The following is a 27924-nucleotide window of genomic DNA, read 5'->3' on the forward strand; positions in this document are numbered from 1 at the left end:
CATATTTGTCTGTAGACCATGAAACAACCTCCTTCTGTCAAGGGTAAAAAAAAACCAGAGTTGAGGCAGTTGAGTGCAGATCTGTGGTACCTGTAATTTAAAATGTGTTTAAGTGAGACTTGTGTTTTTAGAGGAAGAGTAAAATTTGACTTCTATAAACTTTAACAAGCATTAAAAGTAAAATTCACCAGACGTGTGAAAAGTTCTCATTGTGAAGAATTATCCCTGGACGTTTTCTTTTATTGATGCTTAAGAGTGTAACTGATCATGCATCAATGATAACAACTGAACATAATGAAACATGAGCATACTAACATAATCAAAAATGACAATGATCAAATTAAACATCAATCAAATTTCAAACTTTTATGCAGGTTAATGCAATTCAAAGTGCTTCACATATAACTGTCTATCTTATCCAATAATAAGATAATGGTAAAACAATTTGAGACAAATGGACACGAAAATGTTTTAAAGACATGAAACTTAAAATGCATTTATTATAATTTTGAGGTCTTAAAATATTGTTATAAATTTAGGATGCCAAATCTTTCGGCTAATTCTGGGATATTTAGAGTAATCTTTATTAATATGCACCGTCCCTGAGAAATAAACTAATGAAGTAAAAGTCAAAAGTGTGAATCAAATTACACAGTAAACTATCCAATTATTGTTCAGATATTTCAATTCAAAATGTAAAAAATCAACTTCATGATGGCACAAAAGGAAAAGTGATCGGACCACCTTATACCTGCAGTATGGAGAACAGCTGCAGGACGAGGTAAAAAAAAAACAACTGAAAGATGACAGAGAACAAAGAGATAAAATTACTGGGGAACCTGAAGCTAATAGCGACGTAAGCTCCTGGAAGTATCTGTCATTCTACTCACATTACTCATTTGTTCAAACATTTGGACATTTACACAGTTACACAGAGTTGTTGGATGGGTAAAAAAATGGAAAGACAAATGTGCCTTTCCATTTACTTTTATTAGATTTTTAAAGTTTGTCCTGAGGGGGGCTGGTACTGGTATACTTCCTCAGCTATTTGACCAGCCTGTCAGATAGTGAAATAGTTAGGGAAATCTCTTTCTGAAAGCATCAGACATTTTTAAGAATGACTGAAAAGAACAAAACCCAAATATTTAAATTATTTACATTTAATCAGCAAAGACTTGACTGTGTGTCAGGAGTCCACAGAGGGAGGAGGACGGCTTGGTTGGATGGGTCGACAAAGGGTCTTCTTTGACATAAGAGACCGTTGTTTGCTTCTTCTTTACTATATTGGTTTATTTTAACCTGAAAATGAAGATTTAACAAAGTATTTAATTTGAACGCAAACCACAATCTCACATTAACCCTCACCAGCTTGTGTGTGTGTGTGTGTGTGTGTGTGTGTGTGTGTGTGTGTGTGTGTAAACACGAGCAAACATTACCCGTCGTGGTGTCAGATCAGAAAATCATCAGTTAAATTGCTTTTGTAACAGTGAATTTTCAAAGGCGTTAATAAAAAAAGTTGTCCAGCCGATATTAGAAAAAAGGTTATATGGGTTATTTTGGATGTAAATAACAAATAACATAGTTTGGAGGTTTTGTTGGCAAGAGGAAAAATCAAACTTCATGGTAAAACATCCAACAATTGGTGAAGTATTTATCTGTTTGTTGGACCAACTTTAGACCACAATCACCATCCAGCGTCTCTGCATCTTATATGAATAAAAACGGACTTGCAGCAGTGTCACAGGATGGGATTGGCCTTCAGATTAAACAGATTAAATGGTTTCTGTTGGACTTCATGAAGAAAATAAATGGTCAGAAACACAACAATATGTCACAAAACAATTCACAAGTTAATAACAACATTTCATCAGTTTCAATTACTTCTAATGCTGTTGTACTCTTGCCCACTGCCTTAATGCTTTTCCTCGTTATAGACAGGAAGTTGGCAGTATAAACACGACTACCACTCGAGGAAACACCCAACCAAATTCTTTATGTTGACACTGATTCAGCCTCCTTGTTTACAGCCTGAAAGAATACCTTTAAAAGATGTTATACAGCCTGTATGTGTGTTTAAACTATATCATTACCTGCAACTTTTATAGGTCCTGGTTGAATGGTATGCAAAAAATGTAGGGGCGCTTTTTGGGGGTCCGGAATTAAAACGAGGAGCTTATACGTGCACATTAAAAAAGCAGGTCTATAACTTTCATGAGCTGCTAAAAGCTTCCTGTTCTCTGTAAACAGGGAGTGGTGAAGCCAAAACAACCAGGCACCAAAACACACAGCCTATAATGAGAGAGAGAGAGAGCTTTGAATGAGAGTCACCAGCCGGTAGAAAGAAACAGTGACACAGTGTGATACCCGTACAGGCTGTAAAACTTGTCAGGGCAACGCTGACATCGGATCCCAGTGTTTACAACATCATCAGTCAATCATGAGTTCCGAGGAATCGAAGGCGTGTTGGCACCCTTACTGCAGTAGTTAGCGATAGTCAAGTCAAATCAAGTCAATCTTATTTACATATTTTTGCACCAAATTACAAAAGAAGAAAGATCTCAGGATACTATTCACACAGAGAAAGGGTAGATCGTAATCTTTTAATGTACTTTAATCACTTAGCAAACTAGTTGGATGAGTCCCAAAACAAATATGCAAATGTAGGTCTTCAGGGGGGATTTAGTTGTTCTTTTGAGTGACCTGTCAAAGCTTTACTGATAATCAGTGAGAGGCAACCGGGTGGGTCCATGTTTACCCCCTGCTGACAGACGGTTGCGTGACATTTTGAATAGAGGCGCGACCCTCTTGCTTGACAGACAAGATTACGAGTGAATGACATTCCTATGGTGAAACACTAAACTGCAGCAAAACAGCAATTTGGTTGGTATGTGAAGAAAGAATAAAGTGTCGTACTGTTACATCAAATATAGTTATCACTTCTTTAAAGGTATGAAATATGTGTTTTTTGAAGGATAGGTACGAACCAGAGTTACAGCTTTTAAGAGTTAATTATATACTGAGGCTGCTGCACAGACAGCTACTATTACATAATGCTGTATCATTAAATGTGAGCATTAGGGCCACTGTTAGGGAGTTTATTATGAAAATAAACTGGTTAAAAATAAAAGAATATAATAAGATATAAAAATGTAAAAAGAATAAAGTTATAATGTTTTGAAATAGTCAGTAAGAAAAAAAGTCAATAAAATCTACTCTTAAATGTTAATACACGGTGGCCAATAAAGTTGGAATCAAATATTTTTTTACCTCTTTCCATGAATTGATTGTGAGAATGTGATTTATTCTTGATAGATAAAGTGTATATATTGATCAATCTCATTGCACCTGGTCAAAGGTGATTACTGATGTGTATAAATAGAAAATAAAAAGAGGAATGTGTCTGAAAACAAAATTATTCCAACTTTATGGGCGACTGTGTATTTCAAGATTAGAGTCGTTATTTTACCAAAAAGTTGCAATGCTTGAAAATAAAGCTGTAAATTGCAAAAAGTTCTTTATTTTAAAACCCTGACAGGTATATATATATATGTGTTTGGTATTGTCCCTGACCTACCCTGAGGTATATATATACTGTATGTTTAACCTTTCCCTTTAAGTAGGTACATTATAGACATAGGGTCTGTCAGGTGGACAGTTAAACTGACAACACAGTAGGATAATAAAAGCATCCTGTTTTCATCAGTGGAGACGGGCTGGTGGGGGGAAAGGTGGGGTCCCAAAGAAACTCTGTTTAAACTTGTTACAACAAGTCTTGAACATTTTGCTCAGCCAGTTGGGTTGAAACATTGAAGCCGTGAGTTAGAAAAGGTCAGAAAATATATAATTCATCTGGTGAATATATATATAATTATAGCAATATGTATAATTGCGTTGATATTTTAGCAAATAAGCTCTTTAATTTCCTTAATTAATGTCTTTTTCAGTTATGTTATAAAACCATGGTCAATGACTTTAAGTATAGCTTCACAATAAATAAATAAAAATTGAATATAACATGAATAACTATACACATGGCACAAAGCATTGACATTTTAGCAAATAAGCTCTTTAATTTCCTCAATTATCTTTTTCAATTATGTTATTAAACTGGGTTTTTTCACATTTGCATTTTATTTCACAATCTTACTGAGACAATGTTTTAATTTGTTTTCGTATGTTTCAGTGGTTCATAGTAAAATATTCATATTTAATTATTCATATTTTGTTCAGTTAAACTCTCTACTTTAGTTTTATGTTCATTTTCATCATCCTGTGTCATCACCGTCTAATAATCATTTTACTATTTAAATAATTACAGGGATAAAGTGCCAATAAAGATAGAAATGACTACAAAATGATTTTAAATCAAATTCTTCACATTTTTTCAGCATATTTTCATTTAACAAGCGCGGTCATTATATGTTTTATTGTATAATGTTTTTGTTGTAATTTTCTGTATAGAGTCAGACTCAGTTAAACATGCTGCCAATAATATGTTTTATAGCGAGTGCTTACAACGTAACAAATAAAGTTCTTTTGTTACAGTGTGTTATATTACTTCTTACAGAGGCCTCAGGCGGGTGGTGTTGTGGTTTTGATAAGATATTATATCCCTTGGCTGCCTTCACACATCACACAGTTGCACATTTATGCCTGTGCATGTTCAGACAGAGCCGTGCTTTATAATAACCGTGTTTCCTCTTCCTCTTCTCTCTTTTTCTTTTTCCGTCTGCAGCCATCATGAAAGTCGCATCTTTTAACATCCAGAAGTTTGGAAAAAACAAAGTGTCAGACCCGGATGTCCTCAATATCCTGGTTAAGGTAACACTGGAAAAACATGCATACATCATAGGTGCTGAATCCTGCAACGCTGTCGTCTGCTCCCACTAAAAATTCATCTTCATGAGGAAAAGTAAAGTTATTCATACTTAAAACGTTGGAGCACATGATTGTTTTTCATGTTATTTGGAAGATAGAATTCCAATAATTCCAATAAATAATAATACATCTTCAATTTATTTTACCTTAAATTTAATAGCTGAAGCCGTTCAGAAATTACTCATTTAAATTTACTAATAAGAAAACCAAACTTACTAATTTACTTTTTATTGAAATAAAATGAATAATAGTATTAAGGCTTGAACAAACAATAACTTTCATTATATTAATCTGAAGATTATTTTCTGGATTAATGAATTGCTCTATTAAACTTTAGAAAATACTGAAAAATATAATGCAAACTGATGTGCTTGTTTTTTCAGATATATATTTTTGAAAACATTTTCTTGAAAATTACTGAACATTAATTTGATTATGAAAACTTTCTCTTGGTCAATTAAGCGACTAATTTGTTTTTTGAAAAATTAATGTTTAAAATGGTCAAATATATTGATCGATGAACAAAATAATAAATAAATACATGATAAGATTATAATACACTGATACATACATTATATCACATATATCGATGTGTGATAATTAATTCCACAAGATTTGTTTTTAATTCTTTATAAGTCAGGTTTCATCCTCCATATAAAGACTTTACATGGTTTACTAATGACACTCTGATCTCTCTCTCTCTCTCTCTCTCTCTCTCTCTCTCTCTCTCTCTCTCTGTCTCTGTCTCTCTCTCTCTCTCTCTCTCTCTCTCTCTCTCTCTCTCTCTCTCTCTCTCTCTCTCTCTCTCTCTCTCTCTCTCTCTCTCCTCTCCCAGATTGTGTCCCGATATGACATCATCGTGATCCTGGAGGTCGTGGACATCAGCGGAGAGTCAGTAAAAACCTTGATGGAGGCACTCAACAAGTGAGCACAGGCTTTGTTTCTCTCTTTATTATTATTATTTTTTTATTGTTATAATCATTATTATTACTCTAATCAGTCTTACAGTTACTTTTGCAATAATTTAAATTGATGGCATAATTAATATTATTTTTTTTACCTTTATTTAACCAGGAATATAAAGTGCGAAACAAAATGTAAAGTGTGAAATACAAATCATAACAAAGGCAGCAATAAAAAGGCACATCTCAATTGTTCAATTAAAACAGCTGCAACTAGAAGTGAGAGCGTCTATAAAAAACAAGATTAATCATCCAGCATGCTAACATGTTTTTTTGCATTTACAATATTTACAATTATAATTATCTTAGTTTATTGTGTTAGCATGATAACATTTAGCACTAAAAACACTGTACAGCTGAGGCTGATTTAGCAGATATTTGGTTATTGGACAAATTGATTGCATATTGAAATTCAAAATTATTACAAGAAATCCTGAAAGGAGCATGAAAGTTATGACAGTCATTTCATAGCAACCCATCAAACAGTTGTTAAAACATTTTACTCGAAACCACAAATTTGAATTAAAGGTAGCACTAGAAGAAAAGTCAAGGAATCACCAAAATTATTAGGATGAATCCTCTGGGAACCATGATCGTCTGTACAAAGTTTAATGGCTGTCCATCCTGTAGCTGTTGAGATATTTCTGATTGACACTACTGTCCCTGCAGCCACTGTTGTTTACACTAGCAGTAAACAACAGCTATTTTAGGGGAAATTAAAGTAACATTTACATCACATTTGCCTTCTTATATGTTCAGATCCAACATGAAGCATCACTACACTCTGAAGATCAGCAGTCGTCTGGGAAGAACGCGCTACAAGGAGCAGTTCATGTTCCTGTACAGGTGAGTTTCATCTATCTATCTATCTATCTATCTATCTATCTATCTATCTATCTATCTATCTATCTATCTATCTATCTATCTATCTATCTATCTATCTATCTATCTATCTATCTATCTATCTATCTATCTATCTATCTATCTATCTATCTATCTATCTATCTATCTATCTATCTATCCTGTACTGTTCACCCTGTTTCTACAACATGCTGTCCACCACTAACAGGAACAAACTGACAAAAATAACATACACTGCATCCAAGATCATCAACCATCCCACACCCAACCTAACCGAGCTCAACCACAGAGCAGTCACACGCCTCACAACAAACAATACCTACCACCCGGATCACCCTTTCTACCTTCACTTCACACTGCTGCCGTCTGGTCGCACATACAGGACTCTGAGATGGAGACGGGCTCGCTTCATCAAGAGCTTGGACCCGTCTGCCATCTCTGCACTCAATAACCTTCCCCAATAACCCCATATGGACCCAGCCCTCCTGAGTGTGATATATGTGTCGGTTGTTCAATGTCTGGTGGTGTTTGTGCAGTGTGTGTCTATTTATATGTTGCTCAATGTTTATTGTACAATGTGTGTGTGTATGTATATTGTTCAATGGTTGGTGGTGTTTTGGCATGATGTTGACAGATTGTGAAAATGAATTTCCCCATGGGACAATAAAGGCTATCTATCTATCTATCTATCTATCTATCTATCTATCTATCTATCTATCTATCTATCTATCTATCTATCTATCTATCTATCTATCTATCTATCTATCTATCTATCTATCTATCTATCTATCTATCTATCTATCTATCTACCTTTATCACTTCGGAGCTACTTGAAGCTATACAATACAAATTACAAGTGTGTGTGTGTGTGTGTGTGTGTGTGTGTGTGCAGGGATGACATGGTGGACCTGGTGGGCTCCTATCAGTTTGATGACAAGGCGACTGAGGGCGAAGACGTTTTCGCCAGGGATCCCTACATCCTGCGATTCAGATGCCTCAACACAGGTAGAAACGTCATGTCATGTGGAAATAATATTTGTCTTTCAAGAGGAACAAATGTCCTCAAATGGATAAAATGTGACAACTTATTCGCGATTCTTTGGATTACAGTTAAGGCTTGGTTGAGGATTACGTTTAGGCTTGACTATAATCAGAGGAACAGTAACATTTATAGGAGGAAATGATGATGTAAATATGTGTGTGTGTGTGTGTGTGTCCACCGCAGTGCTGAAGGATCTGGTGTTGATCCCAGTTCACACCAAACCGGAAGACTCGGAGACCGAGCTGGACGAGCTCTACGATGTTTTCCAGCACGTCAAGAAGAAGTGGAGAACTGATGTAAGAACATTTCATCAGCAGCACTGAAAATATATAGAACATGATTTAACACATTGATTCCCATCCAAGGATGCTCGTACTCTACAGGGTTCTTATTATTATTATTATTCGGGTGGGATACAAGTTGATTTAAAAATGTAAATTCAAAAGTCTAGACCAAACATGTTGGAATTGAGAGGCAGTGAAAACTAGTGTTTGATAAATGGCTAAAATAGCTATTGAAATAGTTTGCTGAAAGTTCTGAAAAAAGCTCAAATAGATAAATGGTTGACGCTGCTAAAAGCAACAGTTAAAATAATGAACTCAAAGTAAGGGATACAAAGCTGAAATATACAGCTAAGAATAATGAATAAATGGTTAAAATAGATAGGTAAAAGTAATGTATGGTTGGCTTAAAGTGATGGATGAATAATGAAAACACTTAAACTAATGTATGGTTAAAATACAGAACCAACAATAATGGATAAATAATGTACACTACCTCTGCAGGTGGCATTATGGATGAAAACTTTACTAAAGCAATATTGACAGTGCAACTCTATGGAATAAATATATTACATATTAATAAGGGTTGATTAACATTAGGTTTAAAATAAAAATGTCTTAGCTATTAGGAAATTTACACTACAATTTCAGAAATGGTGACTAAGAGGATCATAGCCCAACTAACCCAAAATAAATGTACCTTTTTCTCTAATTATTGATGTTCTCTCACCTTTTTGCTCCAGAACGTGATGATCCTGGGTGACTTCAACGCGGACGGCTCGTACGTCTCCAAGAAAGACATGAAGAACATCCGTATCCGTACCGACAAGAACTTCCACTGGCTGATTGGGGATGATGTCGACACCACAGCGAGCACCAAAAACAACCACACATACGACAGGTAACACAAATAAATGCAGAGGTGCAAACATATCAGTAAAAAAAAGATCTAAAGCTGTGATCGTTATATATCACTCAGTCAGGTTTATCTTTGTTTCTGTCTCTTCAGGATTGTGATCTACGGAGACGACATGCTCCACGCTGTCGTACCAAACTCTGCCAAACCCTTCAACTTCCACCGAGCATATGGACTCACTGAGGAGCAGGTTTGTTACATTAAGGCCTGATATGAATTATTGTGGTATTACGCTAAAGTTTGTCAAATCCAACACCACAGCTCCCAGTACGTCCCACTCCCACTAAAAAACACTGATGCTGTCCTTACTATTTAATCCCAGCAACATTGCACACATGTATATAATCTCAGGAACTTCTGCATATTGCACATTAATATATATTGCAGATTTATTTACACAGAGATTGTGTACTGTAAATAGTATTTTATTTTATCATTTTCACCCTTACAATGCTACTTTTTTTCCACTGTACTGCTTTGTCAATTTGACTTTCTCCCAAGGAGGATCAATACATCTTATCTTATCTTTATTATAAACTCTGCTTATTAATGGACACTAATGATTATTTTCTCGACTATTCAATTGGTTGTTTTGTCCTTAAAATGTCAGAAAAGGTTGATAATTGTTTCCCAAACCCAAGTTGAGCAGTCCACAATTCAAAGATATCTGGTTTCCTACCATAGAAACCTAAAGAAACCAGAAAATATTCAGTATTTGAGTAGCTAGACTTGGAAAATGTGGATATTTTCTTCTTTAAAAACAGACTCAAAACACTAATCGATTATCAAAATAGCTGTCATTTCCAATGAATTAATAGACACCATAAACTAATATTAAATGCTATCATTCTCTCTTTCTTCCTTCGGTTTACTGCGTACTTCTTTGACCTGGTTTAATTATGTCCAACTATATTTGGTTCAATATTAATCCAGAATCATGTAATTGCCAAATCCACATCAGTGATCACTTAAATAAATACTTGTTTATTTTCCAGGCGCTGAATGTGAGCGACCATTACCCTGTGGAGGTCGAGCTCAAGTCCATAATCCAGGAAGGTAACCAGAAAATTATACTTTTATACTTACTTTTATTTCTACTACTAATGCAAATAGTAAATGCAGTGTTCTTGTGAAATGAAATGTTATTTTTCTGATTTAGACACATTTAAAAGCATTTAAAAGCATTTTTTTGGGCGTATAAGGGGAAGAAAATAGCACGTTTCTTTAAAAATTAGTTTGCCAACCCTGTGCTGATGCAACTCAATGGTTTCAGATGTGAAAGATCTGCAGCCGTTCCATGAGTCGTTGGGTTCAGGTGTGAAAGACCCGCAGCAGCTTCCTGCATCAGTGAGTGCAGAACTGGTGGAGCTGAAGAGAGGAAACCTGCTGCTGGAGAGAGAGAAGCTCAGCCTGGAGATCCACATGCTCCAGATGAAGATGGCCAAGATGAAGAAGGAAGGGCAAAGTTAAACTCGGGGGGGGAATCAGATCCGTCCAAATATCAAAGACACAGAATCCGTCTGCAGCCTGCAAGACCGCCAAGTTAAACCCCCATCATGTTACACCCGCTTCTTTCTTAAAGTTGTGTGACCCTTCGAGGCCATTCATCACTGTCACATTCTTATTTTATGTGTTCAAATCAATTTTAATTAGCTACTATGAAGAAGAAAAAAACATTAAAGGAAAAATGTACTTTGAAGATTAAAATATGAAGTTCAATGAGCATTTAAAACTCAGAATTTGCATAAAGAACGAAGAGTATAACCAATTTAATGATCAAACCGACCTATGATTAAGATTTTTGCAAATTATAGCTTATAAAAACATTAAATTGATACATTTTACAATACTTTTTCACTCTATGTAAGTGCAGTGGAGGTAAATATTAATCAAATGATTTATCAAATCATTAATTAATCTCTTGAGCAGCTGAGTGGATGATTGATTAATGAAAGTCTAACATGGCTTTTGTCTTTTTATAGAAATAGTAAGTGTTTTTCTACAAGGGTCGCTTTACTTTCCATCAGATGTTTCTTCTTCTGGTTAACTCCATCACACGAAGGTTTACTTGAAAAATCAGGAAAACCACAAACTGGGACAACCCATGTTACACATAGAAAACATGACTAGATTTAGGAGTAGGAGTGGTAACTGGAGCCATGGTTTTATGAGCAGGTTCATGATTTGTTAGACGTGACGAGACAACACATTCCTACAGTTTCACGCTTTTCTATTGATCTGACAGCTGGCAGCAATAATCCTATAAAGGTAGCAGATATTAACTTGACTATAAAGAATGTAAGCATCATAATATCTTTTTAAAAAATAAATAAATAACACTGTAAATGTTTCATGAAGGAAATGCATTAGTTAAGCTTCAAATATACAAACAGCTTTGTGTGTTTTTTTTGGGAGGAAACTAAATGTAAGACTTTAAAAACGTCCAGAACAGAAACTAAAACACAGGTATGTTATTCAGGTATAATGCATCTTGTAAATACAATTGTTTGACAGTAGACAGAAGTTATTGTTGGTCATAAATATTGGTTATTGCTTTTCTAAATAAAGAACTCTCAATAAGAAGTGTTAAATGTGTTTATTTATTCCCCTTGTCAATGTTGTTTTATACAATATATGATATATATGATATATATGATTTATAAGAGAGGTCATTTCTTATAAAGTAAGATTTATCTCTCATTTGAAAATGTATTCATTAGTTCATGTAGATTTTGGAATATAAAATAAAGATATTTGATGATAAAAAGTCAAAAGTCTAAGATGGGCTTAATTGGTACAGTGACACCATTTAAGCCCACATCATGATTTATTTACAAAATACAAAAAAAATATTGATTTCAAAGAATTAAAAACTGCAATATATGTATTCAGTAACATGTTTAATATTAAAAAATGAGGAAAAAACCCTCCTGAGCAAAATCTTAAAGGTCTGACTTCAGATGTAACCTCCTTTGTAATCAACATTTTCATATTTATCAAATTTAATTACACATTTTTCCCTCAGTAACTTTAACAGATTATAGTTACAATTATTTTATAATTAAATGTAACTAGTTACTCCCCAACGTTGCAACATTGCCTGAACCAGCTGACTGTGGGGTTTAAAGGGAAAATCTCATCCCTGCTTTAAAACCTTAAATAGTTTAGATTACTTTGAGCAATAATAAGAATCGACACGTAGTAAATACAAAAACTTTATTGTATCTCCCTCTTTACAATAAGACAAAAATCAGACAAAAAAATAAGTTGGGGGGGGGGGGGGGGGGGGTTATGTGTTTCTGATATTTCAAGTTTTACATGGACACAAAAAACAAAGTGTAGATCAGGACATGTTATCCGTCTCTAAAGCTGCTGAGCTTCATTTCTAAACTGAATTTGAGGATTTTTGTCAGCATGTGAATGACTGAGACGCAACAACAGATACCAGCGTGACCTCAAATTACATGACATTAAAGGGGGGGGGGCTGTGATGTGGGTTCTGGGTCTGACCGGGAACAGATGGGACTGTTCTCGAAGTTTAATTTTTGCACTGTGGAAGAAGAAGTCGACACCGGGACTTGTTCTGAGTTAGATGGGTTTGTGTTTTTAAAACAACAAAAAACAAACTGGAGTCTCTCAGCAAGCGTATAAACATCTCAGCAGGAGGCGAAGCCGGGGGAGCAAACACACATCGTCTTCAGGTTTTTACTTCTTGCCTGATTTCTTGATGCCACCGCTCGCTGCAGGAAAGAAAAGACAAGAAACGTTAAAAAAAAAAAAAGGAGAAAAAAAAATTGTAAGTAGGGCTCTACCGATATTTGACTATCACAGATATTTTGGTATCAGAGTTTATTCCATCCGATATGTGCCGATATTAAAAAAAGATATACAGGCAGCATTTCATATATTTAATCCTTCATAATTCAAGTTTATTGCACATTAAACTCCCTGTGAAGTTTGCTACTTCAGTGCATTGATGTCATTTTTATAGGTTTATACTTAAACTGTTAAATATCATGGTCTCTATTTCATATCTTTTTCACAAGTGTTTGACAACCACATAAAAAAAGTGTGTTAATGTATATATTCTGTATATATAAGATTATTTATGTTTATAGTATCATTATGTGTGTCTGTTTGGTTTAGATTCTTAGACCGGGTCAAAACCGACCCAGAACATACTGAGAGGGTGTAGAATATGAACAGTATGTAAGGGGTTAAAGCTGACTACACTTAACAACTACCTTTGCAATGTCAAAAATCTAAATGTCAAAATATTATTTATATTCTAATCCTCGTCATTGTGTCCGAGCACACAGCCAAACTGATTCTGCCATCTGCTGGTTTCCAGTTGTAATTCAGGTTTTGAGCAGCATCACAACGTTTGTGCAATCATGTTGCTTCTTGCACCACGGCTGATTTTCTGGTCTTACCTAGAGGTCCTTTTCCTGAAGCTTTGGCCTTCAACGCCTCCATGGCCTTCTGGTCCTCCTTCTGCTTCTGCTTGAAGGCCATGTCATCCTGCAGACACACACACACACACAGTTATTAATGTAAGCGCCATCCATTACATCACTTGTGCTGTATGTTCTTCTTCAGGTTGGGTTGCAACTAACATTTATTGATGACTATTTTTGCAGCTATTAGGCCAGAAAAAAGAAGCAAATTCATATTCATATTCAAGTTCCCAGAGTTAAACTGATTGTTAAATTATTTGATGAATAGTTGTTATACATTTCCATAGATTTCATAATACCAACTTGGTAACAGAATAAATGTACGCTGCATATTGGTATCAAAAGAAAATCTATAACTGTTTTGATAACCGATTGTTTAATTCTTGGATGTAAGGATTTCACACTTTTCTCTGTTTTACATCATTATAAACTTAATTTTTTTAACTTGTGGACTGTTGGTGAAACCGTTGGGCTCAAGGAAATTATAATGATGACATTTTTAAGGGTAATTACCAGGTAAATTACAGGTTATCCACACAAAGTGCTGTAATTCACACAACTCTGTTCTGCTCAGACTGGCCGGTTTATGTTGGGTACCTTTGTTACTCAGCTGGTGAATTCATAAAGATGTTACTATAAGGTCAAATTTATTAGGATTTTACCCAATCCTCGTTTTTACATTGTTATTTGTGAAAGATATGACGCAATCTATAAAAAGGGAGAACTTCAGCTTTCATAAGAGGCTCAAATATTATATATACACAGCACAGGAGGACACTTACCTCATCCATATCCTTGTTCGCTTTCTTGGGTGCCTTCAGTGGTTTCTTTTTGCCTCCTGAAGACAATAAAAGAATAGTTAGTTAGCTCACTGTCTGCAAAAGAAAAAAAAGAAAAAAGACCAATTTGCTTGCAGGATGCTTTCACTGCAGGTGATTTGTAAATACAGTTAAAGAAGCTGTGTTGAAAGTCGATTAATCATTAATAATTTATGAAATACAATGAATAGTTTTGTGATGTCTAATAAATATCTACACATTTTCTGACAGTTGCACCGCATGTCCTTCGTCTTCTTTCTTTCTTTTTAAATCTCTGTGTATCCAGGGGAGCAATGCTGTCTTTTTCCGGAACAGCTGATCACAGTCACGGAGCTACAAATTCATACCTGGAAGCTGCCCAGTACAACCAGTCTGATCATCTGCTAACACTGAAGCTGCCCGGTACAACCACAGTCTGGTGTATTACCATTAAAGCTGCCCAGTACAACCACAGTGTGGTGTATTACAACTGAAGCTGCCCAGTACCACCACAGTCTGGTGTATTACCATTAAAGCTGCCCAGTACAACCACAGTGTGGTGTATTACAACTGAAGCTGCCCACTACCACCACAGTGTGGTGTATTACCACTAAAGCTGCCCAGTACCACCACAGTCTGGTGTATTACCATTAAAGCTGCCCAGTACAACCACAGTGTGGTGTATTACCACTAAAGCTGCCCAGTACCACCACAGTCTGGTGTATTACCATTAAAGCTGCCCAGTACCACCACAGTCTGGTGTATTACCATTAAAGCTGCCCAGTACAACCACAGTGTGGTGTATTACCATTAAAGTTGCCCAGTACAACCACAGTGTGGTGTATTACAACTGAAGCTGCCCAGTACCACCACAGTGTGGTGTATTACCACTAAAGCTGCCCAGTACAACCACAGTCTGGTGTATTACCATTAAAGCTGCCCAGTACCACCCCAGTCTGGTGTATTACCATTAAAGCTGCCCAGTACCACCCCAGTCTGGTGTATTACCACTAAAGCTGCCCAGTACAACCAAAGTGTGGTGTATTACCACTAAAGCTTCCCAGTACCACCACAGTCTGGTGTATTACCATTAAAGCTGCCCAGTACAACCACAGTCGGGTGTATTACCATTAAAGCTGCCCAGTACCACCACACTCTGGTGTATTACCATTAAAGCTGCCCAGTACAACCACAGTGTGGTGTGTTACCATTAAAGCTGCCCAGTACCACCCCAGACTGGTGTATTACCATTAAAACTGCCCAGTACCACCAATATGGTGTATTACCATTAAAGCTGCCCAGTACAACCACAGTCTGGTGTATTACCACTAAAGCTGCCCAGTACAACCACAGTCTGGTGTATTACCACTAAAGCTGCCCAGTACAACCACAGTCTGGTGTATTACCATTAAAGCTGCTCAGTGCAACCACAGTGTGGTGTATTACCATTAAAGCTGCCCAGTACCACCACAGTCTGGTGTATTACCATTAAAGCTTCCCAGTACCACCACAGTCTGGTGTATTACCATTAAAGCTTCCCAGTACAACCACAGTCTGGTGTATTGCCATTAAAGCTGCCCAGTACCACCCAAGTCTGGTGTATTACCACTAAAGCTGCCCAGTACCACCCCAGTCTGATCTACTGCGCACTGAAGCTGCCCAGTACAACCACAGTGTGGTGTATTACCACTAAAGCTGCCCAGTACCACCACAGTCTGGTGTATTACCACTAAAGCTTCCCAGTACAACCACAGTCTGGTGTATTACCACTAAAGCTGCCCAGTACCACCACAGTCTGGTGTATTACCACTAAAGCTTCCCAGTACCACCACAGTCTGGTGTATTACCATTAAAGCTTCCCAGTACACCCACAGTCTGGTGTATTACCATTAAAGCTGCCCAGTACCACCCCAGTCTGGTGTATTACCACTAAAGCTGCCCAGTACCACCCCAGTCTAATCTACTGGGCACTGAAGTTGCCCAGTACAACCACATGCTGGTGTATTACCACTGAAGCTGCCCAGTACAACCACAGTCTGGTGTATTACCATTAAAGCTGCCAAGTGCAACCACTGGAGCAGCTGGAGTTAAGGGACTTACTTACGGGCAAGGGCACCTCGGTGGTGGTAATAAGGGGTTAAGTTTCTCCACCCTGATTCAATTTATCGCTGGTTCAATCCATAAATTGATCGATAACTAACAATCCTTCACTTTAAAGATGACCTTTTTCTAAAAAGCAGAATTACCCAGATGTGACTCGTATGTGGACAAAATACATTATGTTTTTGTGTGTTAATTTGTATAAAATAAGAAATAAGAGTTCATTTTCCTGGAGAAAAAAAATGAACATATTTCGGCGATGGAAGAATCGGTTGTCAAGGAGAAACCGTTGCTAAGAAGAAAACGTTGTTAAGGAGAAACCGTTGTTAAGACGAAAACCGTTGACGCTGCCCAGCTCGCGCGCTCCTCAGCCGCATTTTAACGTCAGTCAGTCAGCTAGCTAGCTTTAGACGTTACGCTGAATTTTGTCGCCTTGTCAAATAAAAATAAACATCATCTCTCTCTAATGACAGACAGACATTTTACAGCAGCTGACAACGATATGACGCCTCACCTTCTCTGCCGGACATGATTGTATGGTTGTTTTAACGAAGCTGAAGGAGAGAAATTAAACGTGTTTCTGTGTGACTCTAATCCGCGCTGTCAGGACCCCGGCAAAGTGTGAACCGGAAATAGAATGTCCACTATATATGCCTGATGATAAAAAATTAAATTAAAAAAAAACATCTTCCGGTGTTTCGTTTTAAAGAGTGACCGTGTTAAATGGTGACAAGTAGGAGTCCTCCTGATGCCTTGATGAACGATCTGTGTTAATATCATTGGAAAAAAATATGATACCACTACCAATCCAAGTGATACTGATACCGAATTGAGTGCTACATTCAATATCCATCATGTGAATAGAAGCATTAAATTGCTTAAAATGCCACCACTTCTTCACATCTAAGATTTGATTTTATTCGAGTTAAAAAAATCAATCTTCATGCCAGTAGGCGGACAAATTACACAATACAAAACACAGATTAGTATTGATTAAAGTAAAAATTGTGAAGGCTTTTAAGAGGACACCTACGTAGCTGATAGTCACCAGTTAACACGGTCACTGTTTACACCGAAACACCTGCTGCCTGTCTCATTTGACATCATGCTAGCTTTTAGATAGCTCCAACAAACTTCATCCATGTGACATGTTTGTGTTGACTGCACTGGAGTAAAACAGGTATATTTATTTCATCCGCTTGTTGTATGAGTTAAAACGTCACCAGGCAGTGTTTTAACTACATTTTATTAACAATGAAACAGATAAAGAAAACAGGAATAGAGCACTCAGCTAACCTTGGAGGAATAATTGTTGTGTAATTTACACTCATAATGTCTTTTTAATCCTGTAAACTTTAATTATCTCCAATGTGGTGATTGGTTTGATGGTTCAGTCACATTCAGGATGTTGAGTTGTGGTTTTATGATGAATTGAGGATCACTGTGTGTACTGAAAGTCATTCATCATGCTGTATGTACAGAGTTCATATTAGTCATGTTTACTGTCAGGTTTTATAATTATAGTAGCAGTAAGAATGAGGTTAGAGAGTTTACCAGTTTTAGAAGTTAAATATCTGATGTTTTTTTTTTTTTTTTTTTTTTTTATATGTGAGTCATGTCACTTTATATAAATGTGAGTTTATAAACAGATTGTTTCCTTTAAAGCTGCAACCATTAATTGATTAATTAGTTAATTGGCAATTATTAAATTAATGCCAACTATTCGTTCTTTATGAAAAAAATCTCCAAATTCTATGATTCCAGCTTCTCAAATGTTACTATTTTCTCGTTTCTTGAGTCTTTTATTATTTTATTTTATACTGTTATCTTTCTTTTCCTTTTAATTCCCCTCCTAACATTTCTGGTTTTACTCACTTTATTTTATATTGACTTTTATTTTATTCTTTCCTTATTATATATATATTTTTAAATAGTTTTTATACATTTTTTATTACCTTTTATTTTATTTCGGTATTCTTAATTGTTTACATTTTTATCCTACCGCTGGTGTTTCTTTACTGCAGAGTTATGATAGCGTTTCCTCCTGTTTTTATAGATTTTTTTGTTTGTTTGTTTGTTTTGTTGTTGTTGACTGTGTAAATCACTTTATGTTACATTACGATGTATGAAAAGTGCTATATAAATAAAGTCTTATTGATTGAGTCTGTGATAGTAAACTTAATATCTTTGGGTTGTGGGAAACCGTCATCAACATTTCTTTTACTATTTTTTGACATTTTTTTAGACCAAACAGCAAATCAATAATCAAGAAGATAATCGACAGATGAATTAATAGTGAAAATCATTAGTTGCAGCTGTAGTTTCATTGTTATAGTTTCATTATGACTATAACTGTTGACAAAGCTCATGTGAAGATATATTTAAAAAGAACTCCTCTGCATGAATTAATAAAAAATGAATTTACTTGCCTATGCAATGATACATTTTTGTTTTGATATGTTTGATCAACAGTTTTTATTCTAAGGAAGCTCGACCTACTTTAATTTTCTGATTGCTCTGACACAACAACACACCCTTATCTGATCTCAATGAGATATCTTGAACCTGGCAACATGTACACTTAATAGTTATTAGTCATTTAATAATATTTTATTTACGGTTGTCCTCACAGGTGCCTGTTCCAGTGTCAGCTCGGCAGCTGCAGTGAAGACAAAGCTCTGACAGTTTTCAAGCTGGACTTCTGACTGCTGCTTTTCTCAATGAGGTAAGTCTGTAAAATGTAGTCTAAGTGGCTCTACAGCTGGAAAATATGATCATTATTATTATTATAATTATGGTTTATTTAATAGGGACAGATACAACACACATACAAAGGCTAGAACAACTGTCTGATGGAAGTATCACAGTGTTTATAGATAATGCTAATTTGCAACACCTGTCTCTAGGAGGGCTTTTGTTAAAGTAAGAAAATATTTTAAAAATAAAAATAGAAAGGAAAAAAGGAAGAAAACCAAGTACACCACCACAATAAATACAATGCAGCACAGAATAAAAGAGAAGACAAGCAACAGAGGGTACATATAAAACTAGATGTGAAATATTTGTTTCTGAACTAACCAGGATTTTGTGAATCTCTGCAATATCTATATGAATCGTGCAATACCTGCAGAATGTGAATGTTTTATGTGTGGTATGTGTTTTATTTTTCGTTAGCAATTATTTATTTATTATTGTTTTTTAAGGACTGCATTTCGATTTCGTTGTACTTGTACAATGACAATAAAGACACATTGTATTCTAAGTGTGCAGCAGATTTCAAGTGTTCAGGTAGAAAGATCCAGGATACAACACTGATGCCGAGGATTAACATTATCTACTATCTACTATATCTACTGTGTCAGGTACAGAGGAGCTCAGATCTGTCTCTGGGCTCATGGCTCGTGCTGTATATCCCGACTCTCCTTGCCTGGATCTCCGCCTGGCAGAATCGCTCTGGTACGAACCTACAGCGCTTACCATCAGCCTGGCTCACCCCCACCCGCTAACCCAGCCCCTCCTGAGGGGAAGGGAGGAGCTGAGGTGGTGAAGGAGCGTGCATTGGCTGCCTTACAGGTACAGGACGTCTCTGTTTTGACTCTTTATAACAGCTTCATCACTGCTAACGTGTTCATTACCACTGACATATTATTCTGCATTAACAATTTCATAATAAAAACACCCTCATCATTGGATACAAAGACAATAAAGCATAATAATTTGCCCTTTTTTTCCCCTCCTCCTCCTCCTCCTCCAGCATGTAGGTGAGGTGAGCCGACAGTGGGGTCAGTGGTCGGCTCAGATGGCCACCGCCACAGTCAACAACTGGTGGGCGAGGTACGAGGAGTTCGTCGGCCTCAACGAGGTCCGCCAGGCCCAAACCAAAGTCACTGAGGTCAGTAGACAGTAAGAAGCAACTCAACTTGCAACCCCCAACTTTATATAGTCACAAATATAAATAGCGTAGACAAAACATCTGTCAGTGTAACTCAGCACAGTTTAACAGCACCACAAACTAGAGCCTCCAAAATGACCATTATGTTGAATCAACACCTGAATAAAACACTCAAAACACAATAACTGAGCATCATTACCTCCATGAAGGAAGGATTTGTTGCAGGGCTGTTGTATTGAGCCTAAATTCAGATTGGATTTATTTCTCTGAGAGCGGTCAGGTGATTTTTAATAAATAAAACTCAGCTTCTTATTACAGCCCCAAGTTCCCATTCCAGTTTTTATTTGTTCCTCTGTAGTCCAGAGAGAAGCTTTAAAAGGGTATTTCTGACTTGTTGTAGATACATCTGAGTTTACTGATGTAGAAAAGATATGGAAATGTTTCTTCTGATGGATTCAAGATCTTGAACACCAATTTTCAGTCAACTCATACAATTAAGGAAAAAACAAAAAGGAAAACAAAACATTTTGAGAGCAAAACCTCACAAGTGCATCATCTTTGAACTTTGAAATGGGTAGGTTTAATATGTTATTTTTGTTTTGGGCTCTGTCTTTGTACAGTTTCACTGATTTCATGGACTCTTCATGAACATTGTGTCACATTGCACGACATGATCTATTTATTTTTCTTTGTTGTTGTTAACTATGAAACCAAAACAGGTATTCAGAAAGAATCATTTTAGTAGTTTTCAGCTTGTGTGCAAATAATTAAATTACCTGAAAATATTTTGATAATATTTATGTAAAATAAAATAACTCGTAAAGCTTGTTGGTGATAATCATAATGTCGTGCACTGAGAAGCAGCTCCTGTAATTTGTCAAAAGTGAAATGCCGTCTGGAACAGTTACGTTAATTACTGAGGAGCATTGCAAATATTTTATTACTGACCTGCCTCTGTGTTATTTATCTTGTCCGTATGGGGGATTTTTTTCACCTTTAACATGAAATTTGTATCAGTAGAAATAACTTTTCAGCTTTTCAGTCGAGGCATTTAGCTGAGTGGAGGCAGTGTGTGTCAGCACTGTACAGCTGTACTGTCCAGCATCCAGCATGCTGTGTGTCCATTTTAAGAGTCAGTGAAACCTGACCTGCATTATAGATTACCTCCAACATGTCACAGAGGACAAATGATGCATACTGAGAAATATCCTGAGACTCTGACGTGTGTGTTTGGTGCAGGCTGAGTCAGCGTTCATGGTGGCCAGAGGGATGGTACGAGAGGCTCATACCAGCCTGGAGACCCTGCAGGGCAGACTGAAGGAGGTCAGAGACCGCCTGGACAGAGTCTCCAGGGAGGAGGCTCACTACCTGGAGCTGGCAACAATGGAGCACAAACTGCTGCAGGTAAGCTGTGACATAAACATGTATTTAGAGATATGAATAGACATAAACACAGAATTATCAATGAATTAAAAAGAAACCCTTAAAATCTTTTATTTGAACATAAACATGTTTAGAAACTTTTTATTTGTATTAAGATCAAGAGTTTCTTCAAATATACATTAATGTGAAATAAAGAAGATTAATAATTTCTATTAGGTTATTATAGAAGCTTTAATATTATTATGGTGCTGTAAGTTTTTATGTGTAAGACAAAAAAACAATCCTGGTAAAAATGGATGCAGCTGCAGATGTTGCTGCATACCATGATGTTATTCTGGATACTACCACCAGATGGCTCCAAAGTAAAACATTTAAAACCCCTGCAAAGAGTCGTTTAGTTAGTTCTCACAGATGTTGCCTGAGCAGTCAGTCAAACTTTATAACTTTATAGGAATTACAGTGTCTGAGATTCAGATTGTTTTAGGTCAGAAGAAGACGTGGAAGATCATTATCCTGCAGATTAAGATGTAGAGTTATCCACAGTGGCACATTACCCACCACTAAGTAAGGAAATGATTATAATTACATTTTTAATAATGATATTGTAGAGCGAGCTTTTAAAAGAATTATCTGTTTGTGGAATAAAAGATCAGTTGATTGAATTAACTCCAGAATAAACAGCCTGACCATTGCACTCTCGCAGGAAGAGCGTCGTCTTCGGACAGCCTATGAGAACGCAGAGGCTGCAGAGAGGGAGAAGTTTGCCTTGTTTTCAGCAGGTGTGAGGGAGAGCCACGAGAAGGAGAGGACGAGAGCCGAGCGCACCAAGAACTGGTCCGTCATCGGCTCGGTGCTAGGAGCCCTGATCGGTGTCATGGGATCGACGTACGTCAACCGCGTCCGCCTGCAGGTGAGAAGGGTGATGATAGCACTGCTGGTAAAAATCTGTATCATCATGATGTAGCACAGTCAGACAACACAAGAAAACTGTGAGCCAGGCTGTAAAACATAACAACAGTAGCAGAATTGTTTTGGTTTTGACTAAAATAATCAGAGTCCATGGTGACGTCTTCAAATGTCCAACTGCAAACCCAAAACTTAAAGATATTCAGCTTATTATGATGAAAGAAATAGACATCGACAAGCAGAAAATCTTCACATTTGAGAAGCATGAACCAGTGAATGGTTGGCAGTTTTAGTTTGATGAATGAGTTAAATTATTAGATTATTAAAAATGCTGCAAAGTTCACCAAATAATTAATAAATAAATATTAATTATAACATTTTAAACAAAACAAAAAAAGTTTGAAGCTGCCAGATTGTATTTACAGTTCATGGTTTATTGTCCTTTTGACAGGAAAGTGATTATAAACTTAACTTCAATACATTTATAATAATTGAAGGCATTTTTAAAATGTGCTTATTTACATTACTTACATTACATATATTTTACATGTTTTCTTTTAAGTGAATACATTTATGATGTTGCTTTTGGTCCTTGTACTGTATGTTTTGTCACCATCATTCTTCACTCGTATACCAGTGTGCACTGATGGTTGTTTCAGCTGATACATCTTCACTCCCCTCTTCTGTAGGAGCTGAAGACTCTGTTGCTGGAGGCCCAGAAAGGTCCAGAGAGCCTGCAGGAAGCCCTCAGGGTTCAGGCTGGAAACCATCGCTCCCAGCAGGACGAGCTCAGAGCGCTCATCGACAGCCTCAGGTTCACTCTGCAGGACGTCTTCACGAAGAAGGACGCCTCCCTTCAGGAAAAGGGAAGTCCGCCTTCAGACTCAACCTTCGTGCCTATTTCAGCCTTAAAAGATCTCCACGTTGGCAGCCAAAGGACAGAGACCCTCCTGGAGTCCCTCCCACCACAACTGGGCCAACTTGAGCAAGGACTCGGTCGGGTAGAGAGCGCAGTCTCGGAGGTGAGGAAGCTGCTGGAGGCCAGACTGCAGACGGAAACGCAGGCAAGTCAGCCGCTGCCGGAGAGCGTAGAAAGACCAGAGAGACCAGAAATACCAGAAAGAGGGGACCAGTGGGAGTCTGAGGTGGTGATTAGGAGTCTAGAGGAGACCCAGAGGACGCTGGGAGAAGGAATCAGGAAGAACACTGTTTATAACGCAGTGATCACGTCCACCGCAACAGCCGTCACCATCTCAGCGCTTTACATGCTGCTCAGAGGAACCGGTTAGAGAAGATACCTCCAGTTAGAATAAGTCCACATGCACTGAAACTCTACCAGTTATAATCTTTAAATGAATTTTATCAGAATATGACATTTACATGGTTGGAAGTGACGCAGTTTCTCTAATAAACTGGTTTACAGGTGTTGATTTGGGCTCGTCATCTACCGCTCACGTTTACTTGAACTACTGAAGCTGAGAGCGACAGATGGGTTCGTCTTGTTCTTAACTGTCTAATTTTAAGATTAATTTAACAGGAGTTTTTCGCCTTATTTCCAATTATGCTGCGTTTATATTTATCACTTCTTTAAATTATCAAACGTGATCATCAGATGGTTGTGATTGTGTCTTAACTGAGAGTACTACTGATTCAGATGTCTGTAAAATGACACAGATCTCTCTCCAAAATAGATAATAGGGGGCCAAATTATATCATTGATGGTTTAATGGTTAAGCCTCCAAATTCTTCTAAATAAATTGTAATTATTAAAACTGGTACATAACAGATACAGGTTGTTTGGTACTTCAGAGCAGCCCTGCCGACCAAGAGTTAGATTCATGGTCTAAAAAGGAGAAAAACAGAAAATCATCACCTTTGAGAAGCTGATGTTTGGCTTTTTTTCTTTAATAAGACTTGGGAGATTGTCAAATATTTTCATGCTTAAATTATCTGTTAATTGTATGTGACTAATTATCTACTGAAATGTTTAAGCACTTGGTGGCTGCATCTCAGAAACCTCCCAGTTGAGCATTTCTCAGCATCTGATTTGCAGAAGAGCTGCTCGAATTAATGATTATTTCCTTTCCTATCAAACCATGAAGACATGAAAGCCAGTTAAACTTGTGCTTTGTTTGCTCTGTACTTGCTGCTCAGTTACCAGACATCATAGATTTTGTTTTTAGAAGCTCTCTGTTGTTGTTAAATGATCTGATTATTCAATTAAGAAGCAGTTGGATGGAAACACACATCGGTAATTGACTATTATCTGAAGCCAAGTTACTTCAGTGCCAAGTAAGCTTTTATTCCGGTAATCTGATCGAGCCTTTTAATCATCAGCCTGTAATTTGTTTTGACTTGATGAACCTCAGAGGGACCACATCTTCTCTTCATGATCCATCCTCTGGGAGTTATTTCCAGTCCACTCTAAGTTATAACTCTCAGACAACAGTGAAGAATGGACGACTCGAGATCCATGATTTTACTTTTATAGCCAGACACGATCAACTTAATTAACATTTGGTTCTTCTTCACCAAATTAGATCAGAACACTTTCATTTTGTTTAACAGGACATGAAATTCTGTACGAAATCAGTCAAAATATAAACCTTTAAAAGGGCAATAATATGAAGTGTGTTTTTACTTATCTCAATGCAGAGGAAAAAAACATTAAGAAAAAAAAATGAATCTGCTGTGAATCACTACAATCTGCTGTCCTGTCAGTAAATAAAATAAAAAGTGAAACGCTAACTAAATTAAATATTGTACACAAATGACTAATGACGGTTTGCAGATCCTGTGAACAGTTGAATTCCTTTTTAATCTCTTTCAATACTTGAAGGTGTTGAGTGTGAACTGAGCTGGTTGACGATCACTGTGTATTAAATGTTCTCATACGGAAACTGTTCTGTTGACCTTTTATTATCTGAAGCACTGTGTGATTAGTTTTATTTGTTTTTACCTCAATGACTGATGAAGAAACTCTTTTTACACAATTATACACTCACTGACAGTGTTGGGACTAACTAGTTACATGTAACGTAATCTAATTATAAATAAATGTAACTAATCTGTTACAGTTACTGAGAAAAAATGTGTAATTAAATTAAAGTTACTTATGAAAATGTTGTTGATTACAAAGGAGGTTACATCTGAAGTCAGACCTTTAAGATTTTACTCAGGAGGGTTTTTACCTCATTTTTTAATATTTAACATGTTACTGAATACATATAATACCTATGTTTTTATATTTAGTAAATAAATCATGATGTGGGCTTAAATGGTGTCACACTACCAGTTAAGCCCATACCAGACTTTTTACTTTCTTCATTAAATATCTTTATTTAATCTACATGAACTAATGAAATGAGAGATAAATCTTTCTTTATAAGAAATGATCTCCCTTATAAATGATGTCAGTATCCATGAAAAACACCTGAACTTAGATTTTGGTGCTCAATGGGAACACTTACCCTAACAGCTGAAAACATTGGTTTTTGAAAATTAGAAAAGTCATCAAAAAGTAATAAAGGTGATAATTCTACTTTATGTTTATTATTGCGGTCATAGTGGGTGATGGTGGTCTACTGGAGTGCTTTATTTAAAGTGTAACAGTGTTCCTACTATTTTTTCCATCACATAAACATACATACGGGGGACAAAATAATAGGAACAATATAATTCACTCTAGTATACCACCACAATCACCCACTAAGACCTCAACAAGTTAGTTAGTTCAAATCAAGTACACATGTATAAATAAAGTAAATAATCATATGTCCTTGTTCCTCGTCCTTTACTTTCATTATACATAGTCACAAACCAAAACGGAAATTTTATAAAAAGTAATAAATTAATAAAGCAGTATCTGACCGGAAAGGTGTAGGCCAAAGCATGTGCTTATAACACTGACCCTTTTTTACATTAGTCATTCAATAGATCCCTTATGCAAGGTTCGAGTTACGTGGGAAACAAGGATTTTTCATCAGTCCAACACAAAACTGCTCGATGACAGATTTGTGTAACTTCCAGCAGCGACCAGCGGAGAGCAGCAGCTGAACATGTGATATAAAGTGAAACCTGCTGCTGCTTCAGTCGACATCGTTTTCTGTTGCCGTCATCAGTCCGTCAGCTCTGTGTATCTCTGTCCTCGTCTCTATGTACTCTACCTACTGTTATAGGTGTGTTTTTCATGGATTGAGCCTGTTAGTTCCAATGGAGGAAAATGTGGACGCTATAAAAATTATTTTAAAACTTTTTATTATACAAAAACAAAAACAATCTCCCAAATCTTTTTGGAGTCGTATGGAATAAGTCATTTGTTCTAAAACATGTAAACATTTAACAATATTAACAAAAATACTTATAGTAGGGCAGTTTTTCTGGAGCCAGGATTTTTGTGATGGCCTTTTTAGATGGACTTTTAGAAGATATGTCTCATTTTTCCTCAGTCCTTCCAGGATATTTCCCAGATAAAGGGTTTTGAATGATTTACAGATATTAAAACACAGAACCTTCGAAATAATTTGTGCCTCTTCCTTGATTCCTTCCTTGTTCCTGATCAACCATAACCTCTCCGCAGTCTCTCCAGCATCCCAGTTTGGTGCCAGTCTGATTGGACTTCTGCTTTGGACCACACAATATTTTGGATAACAGTATGCTTCCAGCAGTTTGATGAAGTCTCTTTCCTGTTTCACCACTACAACGCCCTCACATACAAAACAAGGTCAATAGAGAAATTATTTTTCCAGTTTGGTGTGGAACAATTTAACTTGCCTGCACAGAGCTCTGACCTCAATCCCATTGAAGCACCCCGGGGTTCAACTGGGAGTGCTAGCCAGGCCTTATCGCCCAACATCAGTGCTGGACCTCAGTAAAGCTCTTGAGCCTGAATGGGAGAAAATCCCTGCAGACAGGTTCGAAAACCTCATGAAAAGCCTGAAACTACAGTAGTGGAGGCTGTTATAGCAGCAGATTAATGTCCATTGTGTTGGGCTCAACTGTTGCATTCATCTGCATAGAGAAAAACAACCAAGGTACTGTACATACAATTTATACATGCCTTTACTTCTATTTAGGAAGAACACACTGAGGCACAGGAGCTACTACAAGTTTACATCGTAATAACAGACATTAACAATTAATAAGAAAGGGGAAAAACATCAGATACATCAAATTTAAGAATTAATTGAAACATCAATGTATTATTCAAGAGCAGCACTGTTAAAGCATATACAATTAATATTAATCATACCCTTAATGAGTTTTCTGAAAGTGCTCAGACATCACACTATTGAGCTTTAGGCTCTGGTGTAAATTATTACATGAAATACATGAGATGGAGCATCTTAAGTGGATTTACCAAGCTCACTTTTTACTGACAGGACCTGTAAATGAAGCATCCAGAAAGTGTTTGATAAGTGTCCAGGTGAGAAATGAGGACAGACAAAAT

At 36.7% G+C, this 27924-nt stretch overlaps 4 protein-coding genes across 4 annotated transcripts in view; 3 read left to right on the top strand and 1 right to left on the bottom strand.

The window, feature by feature from the left end:
• The window catches only part of mtss1 (MTSS I-BAR domain containing 1), a 215471-nt gene that overhangs the window by 32361 nt on the left and 155186 nt on the right, over positions 1-27924 (top strand). The window lies entirely within an intron of this gene.
• Positions 4741-11874, top strand: LOC133977753 (deoxyribonuclease gamma-like). Its single transcript, XM_062416019.1, has 9 exons — positions 4741-4821; positions 5714-5802; positions 6600-6686; positions 7594-7706; positions 7927-8039; positions 8768-8925; positions 9034-9130; positions 9936-9979; positions 11859-11874. Exons 1-9 carry the CDS (start codon positions 4741-4743, stop codon positions 11872-11874), a joined length of 798 nt encoding a protein of 265 aa, XP_062272003.1.
• On the bottom strand, positions 12143-16927 carry tma7 (translation machinery associated 7 homolog). The gene is made up of 4 exons (XM_062416020.1): positions 16809-16927; positions 14180-14235; positions 13374-13461; positions 12143-12680 (listed from the first exon to the last, which is right to left on the bottom strand). The coding sequence occupies exons 1-4, from the start codon at positions 16822-16824 to the stop codon at positions 12646-12648; spliced, it is 195 nt and encodes a 64-aa protein (XP_062272004.1). The 5' UTR covers positions 16825-16927; the 3' UTR covers positions 12143-12645.
• ccdc51 (coiled-coil domain containing 51) lies at positions 17374-24135 on the top strand. The gene is made up of 7 exons (XM_062416014.1): positions 17374-17474; positions 18927-19019; positions 19657-19867; positions 20049-20186; positions 21426-21590; positions 22273-22479; positions 23165-24135. The coding sequence occupies exons 2-7, from the start codon at positions 19015-19017 to the stop codon at positions 23762-23764; spliced, it is 1326 nt and encodes a 441-aa protein (XP_062271998.1). The 5' UTR covers positions 17374-17474; positions 18927-19014; the 3' UTR covers positions 23765-24135.

Source organism: Scomber scombrus, chromosome 3 (genome assembly GCF_963691925.1).
Source record: "Scomber scombrus chromosome 3, fScoSco1.1, whole genome shotgun sequence".
NCBI classification, from domain to species: Eukaryota; Metazoa; Chordata; class Actinopteri; order Scombriformes; family Scombridae; genus Scomber; species Scomber scombrus.